This window comes from Ammospiza nelsoni, chromosome 21, assembly GCF_027579445.1.
Source record: "Ammospiza nelsoni isolate bAmmNel1 chromosome 21, bAmmNel1.pri, whole genome shotgun sequence".
Taxonomy (NCBI): Eukaryota; Metazoa; Chordata; class Aves; order Passeriformes; family Passerellidae; genus Ammospiza; species Ammospiza nelsoni.
In genome coordinates, this window is record NC_080653.1 from 2592597 (window position 1) to 2606914 (window position 14318).

The window sequence follows — 14318 nt, forward strand, 5'->3', positions numbered from 1 at the left end:
ATTATATGTGTTTCCATCCTGATAAGGGCAGCTGATTGCTTGCAAACCTAATTACAGTCAAATGAAAGTCTTTCAGAACCATCATTAGCAATTAGGACCTGCTGGATTTGCAGTGTATCATTTAGAGAGGTATAATTCAATGGCTTATTGAAAAATTGCAGGTGAAACTGGTGATTATGAGGGGGGGACGCCTGTGACACGTCACTGTGGGCGAGCGTGGGGTGGAGTGGCAGCTCCCTGAGCACTGAGCAGTGACTGCAGGGTTTGTGCTGGCTGAGCTCACCCTGCCCAGCCCAGAGCAGCATCCTGGGACCAGCTCTGCGCTCCCTGAGCCTGGCTTTGTGTGTGCTCTCCTGGCTCCCAAGCCTGGCTTTGTGTCTGGTCTCCTAGGATCCAACGTGCCCATTGAGGAGCTGGGGGAAGCCAGGGGGGATGTGCAATGCGGAACAACAGGCACACGAAGCCACACACATCATTTTTCAGTCCTTTCTGCAGAGAACAACAGTCTTTTCTGTGCCCATTGAGCTCAATTATATATTATCAGGGCCCAGTTGTTTGGATGCTTTTGAGCAGCTGGGTGCCTTCACAGATGACGCACTGGATACGGTGACTGCGGGTTAAGTGCAGCTGGAGATTTCTGTGGCCTCTGATCAGAGGCAAACAGCAGTTGAGAATCACAAAATGCTTGTAATTCAAGCACTGTTTGTCACCCACGGCGCTCTCCAAACGGGAAACGAGAGGGGACTGAATGGCAGCCCAGCTTTCAGCACATGCTCCCACACAGCCAGGAATCCACACACTGTGCATGTGTGAAAATAAAGTGTGGGTCCCTGCCAAGGGTGAAATTACCAACTGGCCAGCATGAAGCACTCAGCATTTCCACAGCACATGGTGGAGTGGATAAGCTGAGCTGGACCTTAGCAGAGACAGAGGATATTGGCTCACAGAACCTGCCCCCTTCTCTAGGCATCCCCCTCTGTTTGCACACCATGTGTAACATTCACCCCTCAAAAACCCTACACAGCCCAGCCTACACCTCTGCAAAGCCTCACCTCTTCATTCCCTCCCCAAAGATCTCTTTCTCTTTTTCTACCCTACAAAGGGTTTTCAAAGCCCAGCTCTACCCATCCCCTTTATCACATGAACATCTCCCAGTGTATCACTGCACCCACTCCTGCTGTGATGTAACCTCAAAGCACAGTTATCCAGACATGGCCCTTTCTATTCCTTCAGAACTGTAATCTGATTTTTTTTCATCGTTTTGTGGGTTATTTTTCAAATTAAATGTTGTTTGATATGCTAGATTAATAACCAGTGCTTTGAGTGACATGATTCCAACACAGTTTTGTTACCAGTGGCCCCTGCAGGTGACACTTGTAGGTGCCTTCAGACTTTTGCAACACTGACACAGAATCAAACCTCACCATGTAGGCTGCAGCAAAACCAGCAAATCCACTCATTTCAAAGTGGTGCACTAGCATCTTGTATCTGAAAAAAACCCCTAAACCAAGCAACTTCTCCCTTTACATACAGAATGGGAACATCACCTCCCTTTCCATCAAGGTGTGGCCATATCCCTGCTGACCTGATCCTGGCTGGTACTACTCCCAAGGCATGTATGTGACTTTGTCCCACATTTTACCAGTCAGTACTGATGTTTCCTGTCACTTCATACAAAGCCAGACCTCCAACAGTGCAAAACCAGCCCAAAAATCCCACATACAGCTTCCAATCCCCTGCACAAGGTAGTTTCACAGCCCAGGTTCCTTCCTGCTCTTCACAAGTTTTATAGTCACTGAAATCCACTGGCTGCCAGTACAGGATTCCCAAATCCCAGCAGCTGTGTTCAAGGAGGTTCAAGCCTTTATCACTCACTCCGGGTGATGCATGCTGCAGGCAGGATTTCCAAGGTGTCAGACCTCACACTGCACAAACACATCCCCATTTCTTCCCTTGCCCAGAGCTCCAGCAGGCAGTCCAAGAAACGAAACATTTCTGTGGCTGTGTATGGTCCTCGTAGCTGCTACGGCTCTCCCAGAGCCCACCCACAATTTCATTTTCAATTAGCAGCTCTCCGAAAAGCAGTAATGAAAGCAGTTGCTAAAGAGCACTCAGATGTCATTGAGAGCATGCAAACCCAAACTGTAAATAGCACATTGTAAATCGCTTGTCAGCACGGCGAGCTCTCGCCGGGATCACAGCGCCGGTGACAACCCGGCCCATCTGCTGCGGTCCCTGCGCCGGGCCAGGGCAGCCCGGAGCGCTGGGCAGCGGGGATGGGAGCTGAGGGGCTGGGAGATGCGGGGATGGGAGCTGAGGGGCTGGGAGATGCGGGGATGGGAGCTGAGGGGCTGGGAGATGCGGGGATGGGAACTGAGGGGCTGGGAGATGCGGGAATAGGAACTGAGGGGCTGGGAGATGCGGGGATGGGAACTGAGGGGCTGGGAGATGCGGGAATAGGAACTGAGGGGCTGGGAGATGCGGGGATGGGAGCTGCGGGGCTGGGAACTGAGGGGATGGGAACTGAGGGGATGGGAGCTGAGGGGCTGGGAGATGCGGGGATGGGAACTGAGGGGATGGGATATGCGGGGATGGGAACTGAGGGAATACGAGCTGAGGGGATGGGATATGCGGGGATGGGAGCTGAGGGGATGGGATATGCGGGGCTGGGATATGCGGGGACGGGAACTGCGGGGATGGGAACTGAGGGGATGGAACTGCGGGGCTGGGAACTGCGGGCCTGGGAGCTGCACCAGCCACCCTCACCCCAGGGCTCAGAGCTGCACCAGCCGCCCTGGCCCAGGACCCAAATCCACACAGGCATTCACCCTCTGCATGGCTGCTTTGCTGCACTGAGGCTCACGAGCACCTCTGCACCAGGGCATGAGTGTGCTGGCACTGAATCAGCACAGAACCACACGGTGCTGAGTGACCATGGCAGGGGACAGCGATGGCTTCCACATCAGCCACCCAAAGGCTCAGCAGTCTCAGATTTAGGATTTGTAGATTCAGGGGGAGACTACCAAGGGATCGTGGACTTAATTCTGAATGGAACAGCTTCAGCACTCCCCTCCCTCCCCTTTAATTAATTTATGTAATGGACCACGAGGTGAAAGCCAGTGGTTTATAACACCTGTAGCTGGGGACTGCCAGAGTCAGCAGTGTATCTTCTGCTGCTGTTCTTCCCATTTTTCCTTTATCTCATTATAATTGACCTCCCAATTCATTTCTCCATCATGAGTTTTCTTCCCTCTATTTATCATCCACCTCCTATTTATTACCAGTTGTCTCCTTCTCTGCACTCCTGCAGTATCTGGGATTGGGATTTGATATTCTGGAAGCGTCTCTGGAGTCAGGTGGTGAAGGCAGAGCCCAGGAGCTGCTGGCTCTCATGCACACGTGGGCCAGCCAAGGCACCCCTTGCCTAATGCACACACTAATGGTTTAGAAGCATATCCAGAGATGATCCTCTTCTGCAAGAAGGTGCAAAAACCTCCCACCAGATGAAGAAAAACAGGGAAGGAAATGGTGGAGGTAGCACAAGTCAATGTCTTCTGCTCTTTTCAAATCACACACCCACTGAACAAAGAGAAATGATCCTTCCCCCTCATTATCAAAATACTCTCAACACTCCTTGTGCCCTGAAAGCTCATTGTTTCCTGGCATGCCCCACTGTGCTCAGACCTCGAGGAATAAAATCTCATTAAAACCCATTTAAAAATGTTTGCCACCCTTTTACTACTTAAAAAATGTTCACTTTAAGATTTCCAAATGATTTTTACAGAAAGCACATAAAAACATGCCATCACCAATTAACGTAAAGGAAATTAAATTTAAAACGCTGGAGAAATATTCTGATGAGTCTTATGTTTGCTTAATGCCAACCAAAATTTCCTTGAGGCATTTAATAAGTACATTTATAAAAGCTCACAAAGCAGAGTTCAAAAGTCTTCTCACTAGTAAAATATGAGCCTTAATTAACCTACAGTTTCACATTTTCTGGATTTCAATAAACCTGTAGGCATTTCAGCAGAGCTGGATAAATACCTGCATGAATACTGCAAGGATTTGCTCTGAAAACTAATTAGCAATGCTTTCAATAGCTGACTTCAACTAAATCTGTTTGACAAGGGAGCTTCATACCCTAAATCCTGCAGTGAGAGTTACTTCCAGCAGATAACAGATTTCACAGGAAAGCATATCCAACAGCACTGTTAACCACTGGAAAAACTGTGAGTGAGCTCTCCAGGTATAAAACATTTCCCAGCAAGGACAGACTGCAGCCAAGGTCTTGTGCAAGCACAGGAATGCAAGTGACAGCTCTGAGATTGCATCCTGCCATCCAGTTACAGTAACCACAGGTGACAATCCAGGATTCCCCCAGGGACAGGACAGGAAGGATAAATTGTTTGTGTATCAAATATAAAGCCCTAATATACATGCAGAAGCCTCCTGAACTTTAGGGGAGGGCACTCCTGCTGTGTCACACACAAACCACAATGGCCCCAGCTCTTGGTCACTGCTGTCAGACAAGGTTGACAAGCAAATCTATTTCCCCTTCAGGAGCCCAGGGATTCAGTGGGATAGACCTGGGTGGGGAAAGCAGCCCAAGTGTGCAGCCTAGAGTCTCCTGAGGAGGAAAAGTGTAACATGATCAGGAAAAAAACATGCTCAGAACTTATCAATCTCCTCCTTCTTTTGTGCTCTTCGCCATTTGTCTTGAAAGAGATCAGAAAATGCTTACTCAAAACTCTTTCTTTGTCTTATGCATGTTTTTCCAAAGAACTCTGCAGTCTTTTCCATGACATCTTTTTTCCATGTTAACTGTCAAAGCTGTATGTGTTTGTCAGCCCCTAAACTGTTCATAAGACTTAAATGTTCTTATCTGAGCTCTACCCTGACCAAATGTATTACACTTATATTGAGCAAGTCTTATGCCTTAGGAATTAGGCAGAGTACTCAGATTTATCAGCTCAAAGGAAAAGCATTTTCCATGACATTTGTCAACTCAATACCTTCCAAGCCAATGCATATTCATTCCCAAAAACACAACCTCACAAATAATCTCCATCAGCAGGAAGGGCAATTTCCTTCACAGATGAAATTCTGAGCAGAAAGGTTCCACCTGACATTAGGCCCCACCAGGAGAGTTCTCAGTGCACACAATCAGTCTGACAGACCAAAACAGAACAGAGACCACAGAGGTGAACACAGCAAACAGCCAAGGAAACACAGCAACCTTCAATATCTTCTGGTAATGGAATCATTGCATCTGCTATCCTGAAGAGATTTCCCCACCTTCCTTTGACACACCAAGCAAAATTAAATCAGAAGAAACACCTTTAACAGCTGGCAGTGTGGAACAGGCATTTTACAATTTCTTTGCTCTGCTAAAGAGCTGTATAATCTCTTACCAAATTCCTATATACAGCTTAACATATAGGCTTCAAAATTATCATGAAAACCTATTTCTTCCCAGCTTCTCTAACTCTGCATATCAAAATTGAATACAAGTCAGCATACTTGTCATCCTCAATGTTCCTTCCATCTCCCTGAGCTCACAAAATGAGAAGCAGTGAATTCTCACTATTTGCTACAAGTTTCTCTGCAAAGCAAGGTTTGGTCTGCACCAAAAGGATGAAAACTGATTCCATGAATATCAACCATCCCCATTAAACATTTAAATTTTGGTTCAAGAGCCATTAATATCACTCAAATACAGGCAAAAGCTGACCTAGTCCCTGCAATGTACTATTATCAGCATCATAGCAATCACACTTGTCACTTTTCTTCCTTATAAAGCACAACAAACACAACACTGCACAGTCATGAAGACAAATCCAACGTTTTCAACCTCCAGCTTTGCAATCCTGGCTGTTGCCTGCTCAGTCCCACCACTGTGGGAGGGCAGACATTCTTGCTCAGGGTAGGTGATCAGTAACCCATAGGAGCAGACACCAGCACCACTGACACCTCACAAATGAGCTCCTCACACTCTAATCAGCTTTGCACTGATTAACAGCTGCCCTTCTTGCAATTGCCTTACCTTACCCTGGATGTTCAGAATGCTCTTCTGCTTCTATGTACAAAGCCTGAAGACAAGAAGGTCTTTAGAGGACAAAATTGGCCTTGCACCCACAGAGAGACCTCATTTGTTTGTCCTGACAGTCTCACAGCCAGCCTGTGGAAAGCTCTTCTCACTTTTACACATTTATTTACCAGATCAGCATCAATGCACCACTTGCTCTTCTCTCAGTGGCAGGACACTGCACCACATGGCACCCAAGAGCTCAAAACCAAAACAACCACAAAAGCATCAAAATAAACAATCCCACAAAATGAGAAATTGGCTTCTACATACCATGAACCAACGGGCAGAGCCCTCCCTCCCCGCAGAAGGGAACTTGTCTCCCACCTGTCTGAGGCCCTTGGGGAACTTCTTCCTTTTCCCAAGGTGCTGGCACAGGTTTCGGTCATTTTCCCGGTCCGAGCTGTACTGGTGGTGGTGGAGCCTGTTCTTTTTTGGAAGGTAAGACAGCCCATTGGTAAGTGCTTCCCTTTTCTTCTTGGCTAGAGGATTCTGTCGCTTCTCCACACGTTCCTGAGGTTTCAGAGCTATGTCCTTCTGCAGAGGGAGGAGAAAAACACCATGGTCAAACTACAGCTCTGGTTTGGTTCCAGGTCATCTGCAAAACACTCCCAGGGCAATGCTGCAGTCACCAGAAAAGGAACAAACCCACCCTTCACTGATATCCTCTGAATCAAAAAATAGGAAAATGCTAAATAAAATTGGCAGGATGAAGTGAGTGCACGAAGGAGACACATCCCCCTTGAGACTTCATACAGCCAACCTCAAATCTCATAAGCATCTCATGTATCCAGAGAGCACACATTTAGAAGACAGCATTTGTTTATCATGCTTAAATTAACAATCTGCTTTGATCTAAACAATGCTTGACTTTTCAATATTTATTCTTATTATTTCTTGTATTTGAGAAGCCAAGGCACGAGCTGACCTAAATCCAATTAGGGCCAATGAATCTCCATTGACTCCAGGGCATGCTTCCCTCAAGCCTGACTTAAGCAGTAGATTTCCAAGGGAGAGGGGTGGAAAGTGCATGAAAAAAGCAACTTGTATTTGAAAACTTTGTCACTGACCCTTTAACCCCCAGAATCAATGTCTGTCTATAAAAATACTCCACTCCTGTAACACAAACGTGAGCTGGGTCACTTAGCCCACAGCTGTTTTCATACCAATAACCTGCAACACACAGAATCCCTATCTTCATTTCAGATAAATGCTACTTGAAAGAAATCTTTTTCAACAGCACAGAACGACAGGCAGAGGAAGAGGAGGCTGAAGAATTCATTAGGAGAGAAGAATGAGAAGCTATTGAGAGGATGTGAATTCCAGTGCAGATCCTGCATGCAATAAATGCAATGTGCTGAGTCACATCCCCTCCTAGAGCTGCCCAGTGGGTCTGGTGGTGCCCTGGGAGGGAGGGAGGGAGGGAGGGAGGGAGGGAGGGAGGGAGGGAGGGAGGGGAGGTGACTGAACATGGGCTGTGCTCTCAGCACTCTCTGCTAACGTGCCTGCCTTGGCCCAGAAGCTTCCATGCCCACCATAAGGTGCTGGGTAATCTTGTGAGCCTTTCAGCTGTTGTTTGCAGTCACTTAATATTAGAACTGACAGCAGGAAGGGCCATTGGTCCCTGTGTCACATAAAGACTGAGGCTCAGGAGAATATAATTCAAATTATGGCACCTTTTTATGCAAAAAAACATGCCTAAAGGCAAAAAGCAGTTTGGCTTTAATTAAAGACTGCTCCCTAAATGACTCTCTAAAACACAAGAGCTTCACAAAATTCATAACTGAAACCAATGAGATGATTAATTAAACTGAAGACAGTCATTGTTCAAATCTGATATTTAGCAAAGAGAATGATTTTACAGGCATTAAAGATGGGAGTAGTGAACAGAAGCTATAAGACATTTTTTCTACCTTTTCTTCACCTAAGACACCACAGGACTTTTCCCACAGTGTTATTCCTATCCAAAACATAGGAGCCTTGTCCAAGCTCATGAAAGAGAATTGGAGCATCCTTAGCTACAGCACAGGATTAGTAATTTAAGAAACCTCCTGTGTCTGCTCACTGGTCCCTCCCTGCCCCTGCTGAGAAAGAGCTCAGGATTAGCCCTGATCTTCCTAAAGTGCTTTGGGATCTCCCTGTGCACAAGCAGAGGGATCCTGTGGAGCTGCCCAAGGAAATGAAAAGCAGGAACAACCCTTTTCTTTCCTCAGCACACCTTCTGCCTCCCTTCCAGGAAGGTTTTAGGTTTAGCTGCACACCATAAATGCAGGAAGGCAAATTCTCAGGTGCAGCAACCATTTCACCAGTGCTCCCCATCAACAGCTTTGTAAAACTACAGCATCCACAAACACCCCTGGACCTCCTGGACAGCAAGGACAGGTTATAAAACAGCAGATATTTAATGTTAGAACTTATTTGTAACTTAAGATAGCTGTCATGCTGCTAACCATTCTTTTTTTCAGATCAGCATTAAAAAAATTCAGTGTTTTATGAGTAGAACATTATACCAGCAAAGACTTTTGTTAAAACACAGAGCTCATGTTTGTAGACACAAATGCTATTCAAGAGGATTCACTGTAAATGTGAAAGGCTGAAGGAGTGAACAAAGGGGAAACTTTCTGGAGAAAAAAATAAAAAATTCTTCTAATGACTAAGTAGCTTTTGTGGGATTTTTCTCCCAGCTGTGAGTGATCTAAATGAAACAGTGGCAGCCTTCCAGAGGCTTATAAAATGTCTAAAGGGGCCAGGCAGTTCCATCAAGAAATAACTGGTTCCTGTTAGCTTTAAGGGGGGTGTGAGATGGGTCAGACTCAGCAGATCACTGTGGGTGTACCTGGGATGACCCTTCCTCAGAGCCCTTGCTCCAGACAGCAGCACAAGGCTTCACAAATTGCCAGAAACATCTAAAGAACCTGGAGCCTGGGAGAGCTGGCAGGAAGGAATCTGCTCACCCACCTGTGGCAAGGTGAGGGACGCCAAATACACAAAGCCTGGAGGGAAAGGCACCTTCCAAGGCAGAAGGGAGGATTGGCAGGAGTGTTGAAAGTTTAGGACTGTTCCTCTTCTGCTCAAAGCAAAGAGACACCAAGGAGCTCCAGACGTGCCTAATTTGTGAAAGGGGCCTTAAATCCTGTTTGGTGGGTGGGCTTGCTGTGAAATTTAGCATAAGGATTGGTGTTTAGACAGCCCTGTTCCTCCAGAAGAGCTGTCTGCTTTTTACCAGCTGACACTTACAGAGCTCTGGGGATCAAACCCCTTATGAGGGACCTGTGGGGTTGAGCCTCTCATGGATTTCAACAGAGACATGACTTGGCTTGAAAATAAATGTGAGCATAGAAATGTGTGTTAAATTCTTCATCTGCAGACTAGGTAAGTACATGCAGGAGGACATGATAAAACTTAGCCACAGGTGGACAAGATGCATTAAAAGTAGCTTGAATAGAGCTCTCCCAGGGTGTTCTCCTGGTGTTTGAGGTGGAAACTGCCTGGGATTTACCACTGGCTGGGGGCTATAGGCTGGGTACAAATCACCAATGGGACAGGACTGCTGGGAATGTGCCTTGAGCTGGTTGATTTTCCAGCATCACTCTCATTACATGGTTATGACAATGGGAAGATGCCACCAGCTCACATCCCAGGCAACAGACCAAGAACTCAATGTCACAACTCACTTTATGAGTTTTTTTGACCAATCACACTAAGCAAAAGCACATTGACAGTATTTATATCTGCATAGTATATATTCTATATTGACAGCAGTTCTATCCAACCACTATAAGCACAGGTACCTTTGGTTAAACAATGCTTGCTTATTTCAAATACAATACCTGCTTGTGAGCCTTGAAACACAACGCACAGACCTCCATTATTAAGCTTAGAACTTCCTAATATCTCACTAGATAAACTTTTATGCAGCTTAGGGAGTTATTCTAGACAAGAGTTAATACACAGACCATTGTTCTATTCGTTCTTGCTTTTCTACTTTTTACATAATTTTTCTGCTGACCAATCTCATGGCTGCTCCTTAGCTCTAATCACAGTTCTGCTGTCTCTGAGGCCTGCCTTTTGCAGCTTTCCCTAAACCCTCTGATTTTATGGATTTCCCCAGGACTGTCTCAGGTTCTGCCCTGTGGAGCCCCAGGCTCTGTGGAGGCAGAGCTTGGCTGGGAAGCACAGCCCTGCATAAATCACTTCCCCACTTGTGCCCTTTCTCCCTCATGCCATTTTTATCTCTGCCTTGTTTAGATAGGACAATAGCTGTACCATGCCGTGTGTGCTAGTACATTAGCCAGCACAATCTTAATTACAGTCTTCAGGCATCATCATGATTAGAGTAATAAGCTGTAATTACTCTAAGGTGACAGGACTGCACAGACCTTATCTACATAGATAAGAAGATGTAGCAATATTTCATGTTGAGACAGATTTTTCAGCACTACCCAAGGAGTGGATTCAGCCTGAGCAGACCCCATGAACACTTTCAGGCTCTAATGGAGCTTTTTCTCCTCCCCTGCCAGCATACAAGCCCACACATTATTCAGTAAATCCTACAAACATATTAGGCACAGTTTAAAACCTTCACTTTCAGAGATATCTTTCATCAGTAAAGTGCCTTAAGTGTATCAGGAAGGTGACTTAAATGTATAAATATGTAATTACACACAATTCAATACTAAAGTGCATTAATATTTATGAGTGTACCATATAATCTAAAAAAAATTCCATTTGTTTTATTTCTATTGGGCACATTAATCAGGCTGATGGTGCTGTAGGTGCCCTGGCAGGGAGGAGCAGTGGTGCTGAGCTGGCAGGAGCCTGGCAGGGCCCTGCAATCACCTGGCTCTGCTCAGCACCCACAGCCCCAGCCCAGCGAGGAGAAGCAGCCCCCAGAGCATCAATGACCTGCCTCCACCCGACCATTCCTCATGGCAGGAGGCTTGAAGGACACCCTGCATTCTCATCAGGCCTTTCAGGGAGCTGTGCCTGATTTATTTCAGCAAAGTCCATCTTACTGCTACATCAATGACAACTCCCTGAATAAACATCAAACCCGCAGAGGCAGCAGAGCAGGGCTTTGTGGGGTGCACTTACCACCCCCCTGAACCCCACTCCAGAGCCAGCCCATCACTGCCCACCCCTGCCCTCTGACAACACCTTAAATACTGCATGGGAACAACTGCATAGGAACAATGGCATGGGAACAACTGCATGTGAATAACTGCATGGGAACAACTGCATGTGAACAACGGCATGGGAACAACTGCATGTGAATAACTGCATGTGAATAACTGCATGGGAACAACTGCATGTGAGTAACTGCATGGGAACAACTGCATGGGAACAACTGCATGTGAATAACTGCATGGGAACAACTGCATGTGAATAACTGCATGTGAACAACGGCATGGGAACAACTGCATGGGAATAACTGCATGTGAACAACTGCATGTGAATAACTGCATGGGAACAACTGCATGTGAACAACGGCATGGGAACAACTGCATGTGAGTAACTGCATGTGAATAACTGCATGGGAACAACTGCATGGGAACAACTGCATGGGAACAACTGCATGGGAACAACTGCATGTGAGTAACTGCATGGGAACAACTGCATGGGAACAACTGCATGGGAACAACTGCATGTGAATAACTGCATGTGAACAACGGCATGGGAACAACTGCATGTGAATAACTGCATGTGAACAACTGCATGGGAACAACTGCATGGGAACAACTGCATGGGAACAACTGCATGTGAGTAACTGCATGTGAATAACTGCATGGGAACAACTGCATGGGAACAACTGCATGGGAACAACTGCATGGGAACAACTGCATGGGAATAACTGCATTTGAACAACTGCATGGGAACAACTGCACGGGAATAACTGCATGTGAATAACTACATGTGAATAACTGCATGTGAATAACTACATGTGAATAACTGCATGGGAGTAACTGCATGTGTGTAACTGCATGTAAATAACTACATGTGAATAACTCTGTTCCACTCCTTATTACAGGATTTTTCTCTGCGAATGCTGGATGAAAAACAACCCTGTAAGCACAGTGTGTAGCAAATACAGAAATTTCTCTGGATGAACATTTCAGGTGCTGCTCAGGGATTTCAAGCCTTGACCTTTCCAAATCATCCTCGTGGATTATCACTACTACAATTCCAATGTTGTAAAAACTTATTTTCTGAATTTGCACTGAATGTGACCTCAGAAAAATACAACATTTAAAACCTGATTATTAAAACAGGAGCAGTTTACACTGCTGTGCTAGTTAAACCAAATTACAATTGTAACACTACAACTATATTCTAATTATTTGCTCCTCAGGTTCTTGCTAAAGTCTTTTACAGCTTTATATCAGAGCCCAACAATTTATCCTTCACTCCAAGAATAAAATATAAAGAAATTATATTTTTTAAAACATCAAACAGTTATGAAATATCAGTGTAATACTCCACTTTATACATGAGTATTTAGAAAATCAAGCTTGAAGCTGCCAGTGTGCCCTGTTCACTATTCAGACATCCAAAGGTCTGTGCCAAACAGAACTGTAAGAAAGGAACTTCTGGAGCCTGTCAAGGTACAAACAATTCACATTTGATGGGGAACACTAGTGCAGAAGGAAGAAGCTCATTAAGGCAAAAGAAAATACATTTTCAGTAGCTACAAAAGTCAATTTGACATTCTTTCCCAGTTCCATCCCAAGCCTGCTGTCAGCTGCAGCAGCTCTGAGGGATGGGATGGACATGGGGGAAGCAAAAAGAGCCAAAGGGAACAGCACAGAACCAGAAGCCATGTCAGAAACACCATGGCAGAAACACCACCCCACACTCACCCACTGCACTGGGCACAGAGGGTCAGCTTGCAGGAAATTAGGATGCCTGCAGGGTACAGCTGAGAGAAACCCTACAGCTTGGAATCACAGAGTCCCAAGAGGGTTTGGGTTGGGAGGGACCTGCAGGGACACCTTCACTGTCCCAGGCTGCTCCCAGCCCTGTCCAGCCTGGCCTTGGGCACTGCCAGGGATCCAGGGGCACCTCCCTCACAGGAGGCATCACACAGGAGGAATCATTAGCTGGGAATCCAGGACAGCAGCACACAAAAACTGAACCCAAACTGAACCCAAACCTGCACAAACCCAACCCAAACCTGCACAAACTGAACCCAACCCAACCCAAACCTGCACAAACCTGCCCAAACCAAACCCAAACCTGCACAAACCCAACCCAAACTGAACCCAAACCTGCACAAACCAAACCTAAACTGCACAAACTGAACCCAAACCTGCACAGACCCAACCCAAACTGAACCCAAACCTGCACAAACCAAACCTAAACTGCACAAACTGAACCCAAACCTGCACAAACCCAACCCAAACTGAACCCAAACCTGCACAAACAGACCCAAAACCCCTCAGAAACACTGCTAGTCTGGGTACCCAATTTTGCATCACATCAATTCCTATTGTGTTTCTGTTACATTGGAGAATTTTTACAGCTGATGGATGAAAATGTCCCTAATCTTCAATACCTCTCTCATGTTTCATAATTTGCTGGTTTAATTCCAGCAGAAACAACAAGATGTAAAGGTCTGAAAATAATGCACTGACCAGCCCTTCTAATCAAAACCAGAAAATAAAATTAGATACTTATAATAGCCATTAATTTACTTCCAGATAAAACAGTTAAATGTACTGTGTACTCTTCTGATGAATGGCTAGTTTCTCAGAAGCATTTTTCTAGGAGGAAAAATTGCAAACACTCTTTAAAAATAACACCAGGGGAAAAGGAAGTCAGGTGTAATGCACAATGCAGAAGAGAAAAGGGTTCTCAGTGTCACTGTTATGGTACTTTAAAACAGAAGGCACTGGTGAAGAGAGGTGTGATGTCAGCTACAGTGGGTGCAGCAGCCCATGCATTAATCCCAGCAATTTCTTCAAGCCACAAGACCTCCACAGAAAGGTTTAATCTTGTTTTGTTTGCTTTGATTGCATAAAGTTGCAATCCATTGCCTCCTGCATCTCTGTGGAATCTGAAAACAAAGTGGCTCAGTGCTGTGCAGAGGGGCCTGTGCAGCAGAGAGGGGATGAAAGGCAGTGCCAGGCTGGGGATGCTGGATGGGTGCAGAGGAAGGAAAACAACAGCAGAGCAAGTTGCTGTCTGCTCCAGATATGTTGTGTGAAAGCCCTTCTGTGGCAAAGAGATTGCT

General features: G+C 45.8%; 1 protein-coding gene across 1 annotated transcript in view; it reads right to left on the minus strand.

The window, feature by feature from the left end:
• The window catches only part of AUTS2 (activator of transcription and developmental regulator AUTS2), an 802406-nt gene that overhangs the window by 577204 nt on the left and 210884 nt on the right, over nt 1-14318 (minus strand). The window contains exon 2 of the mRNA XM_059486924.1: nt 6416-6625. Within this exon, the coding sequence (XP_059342907.1) occupies nt 6416-6625 (210 nt within the window). The remainder of the gene's footprint in view (nt 1-6415; nt 6626-14318) is intronic.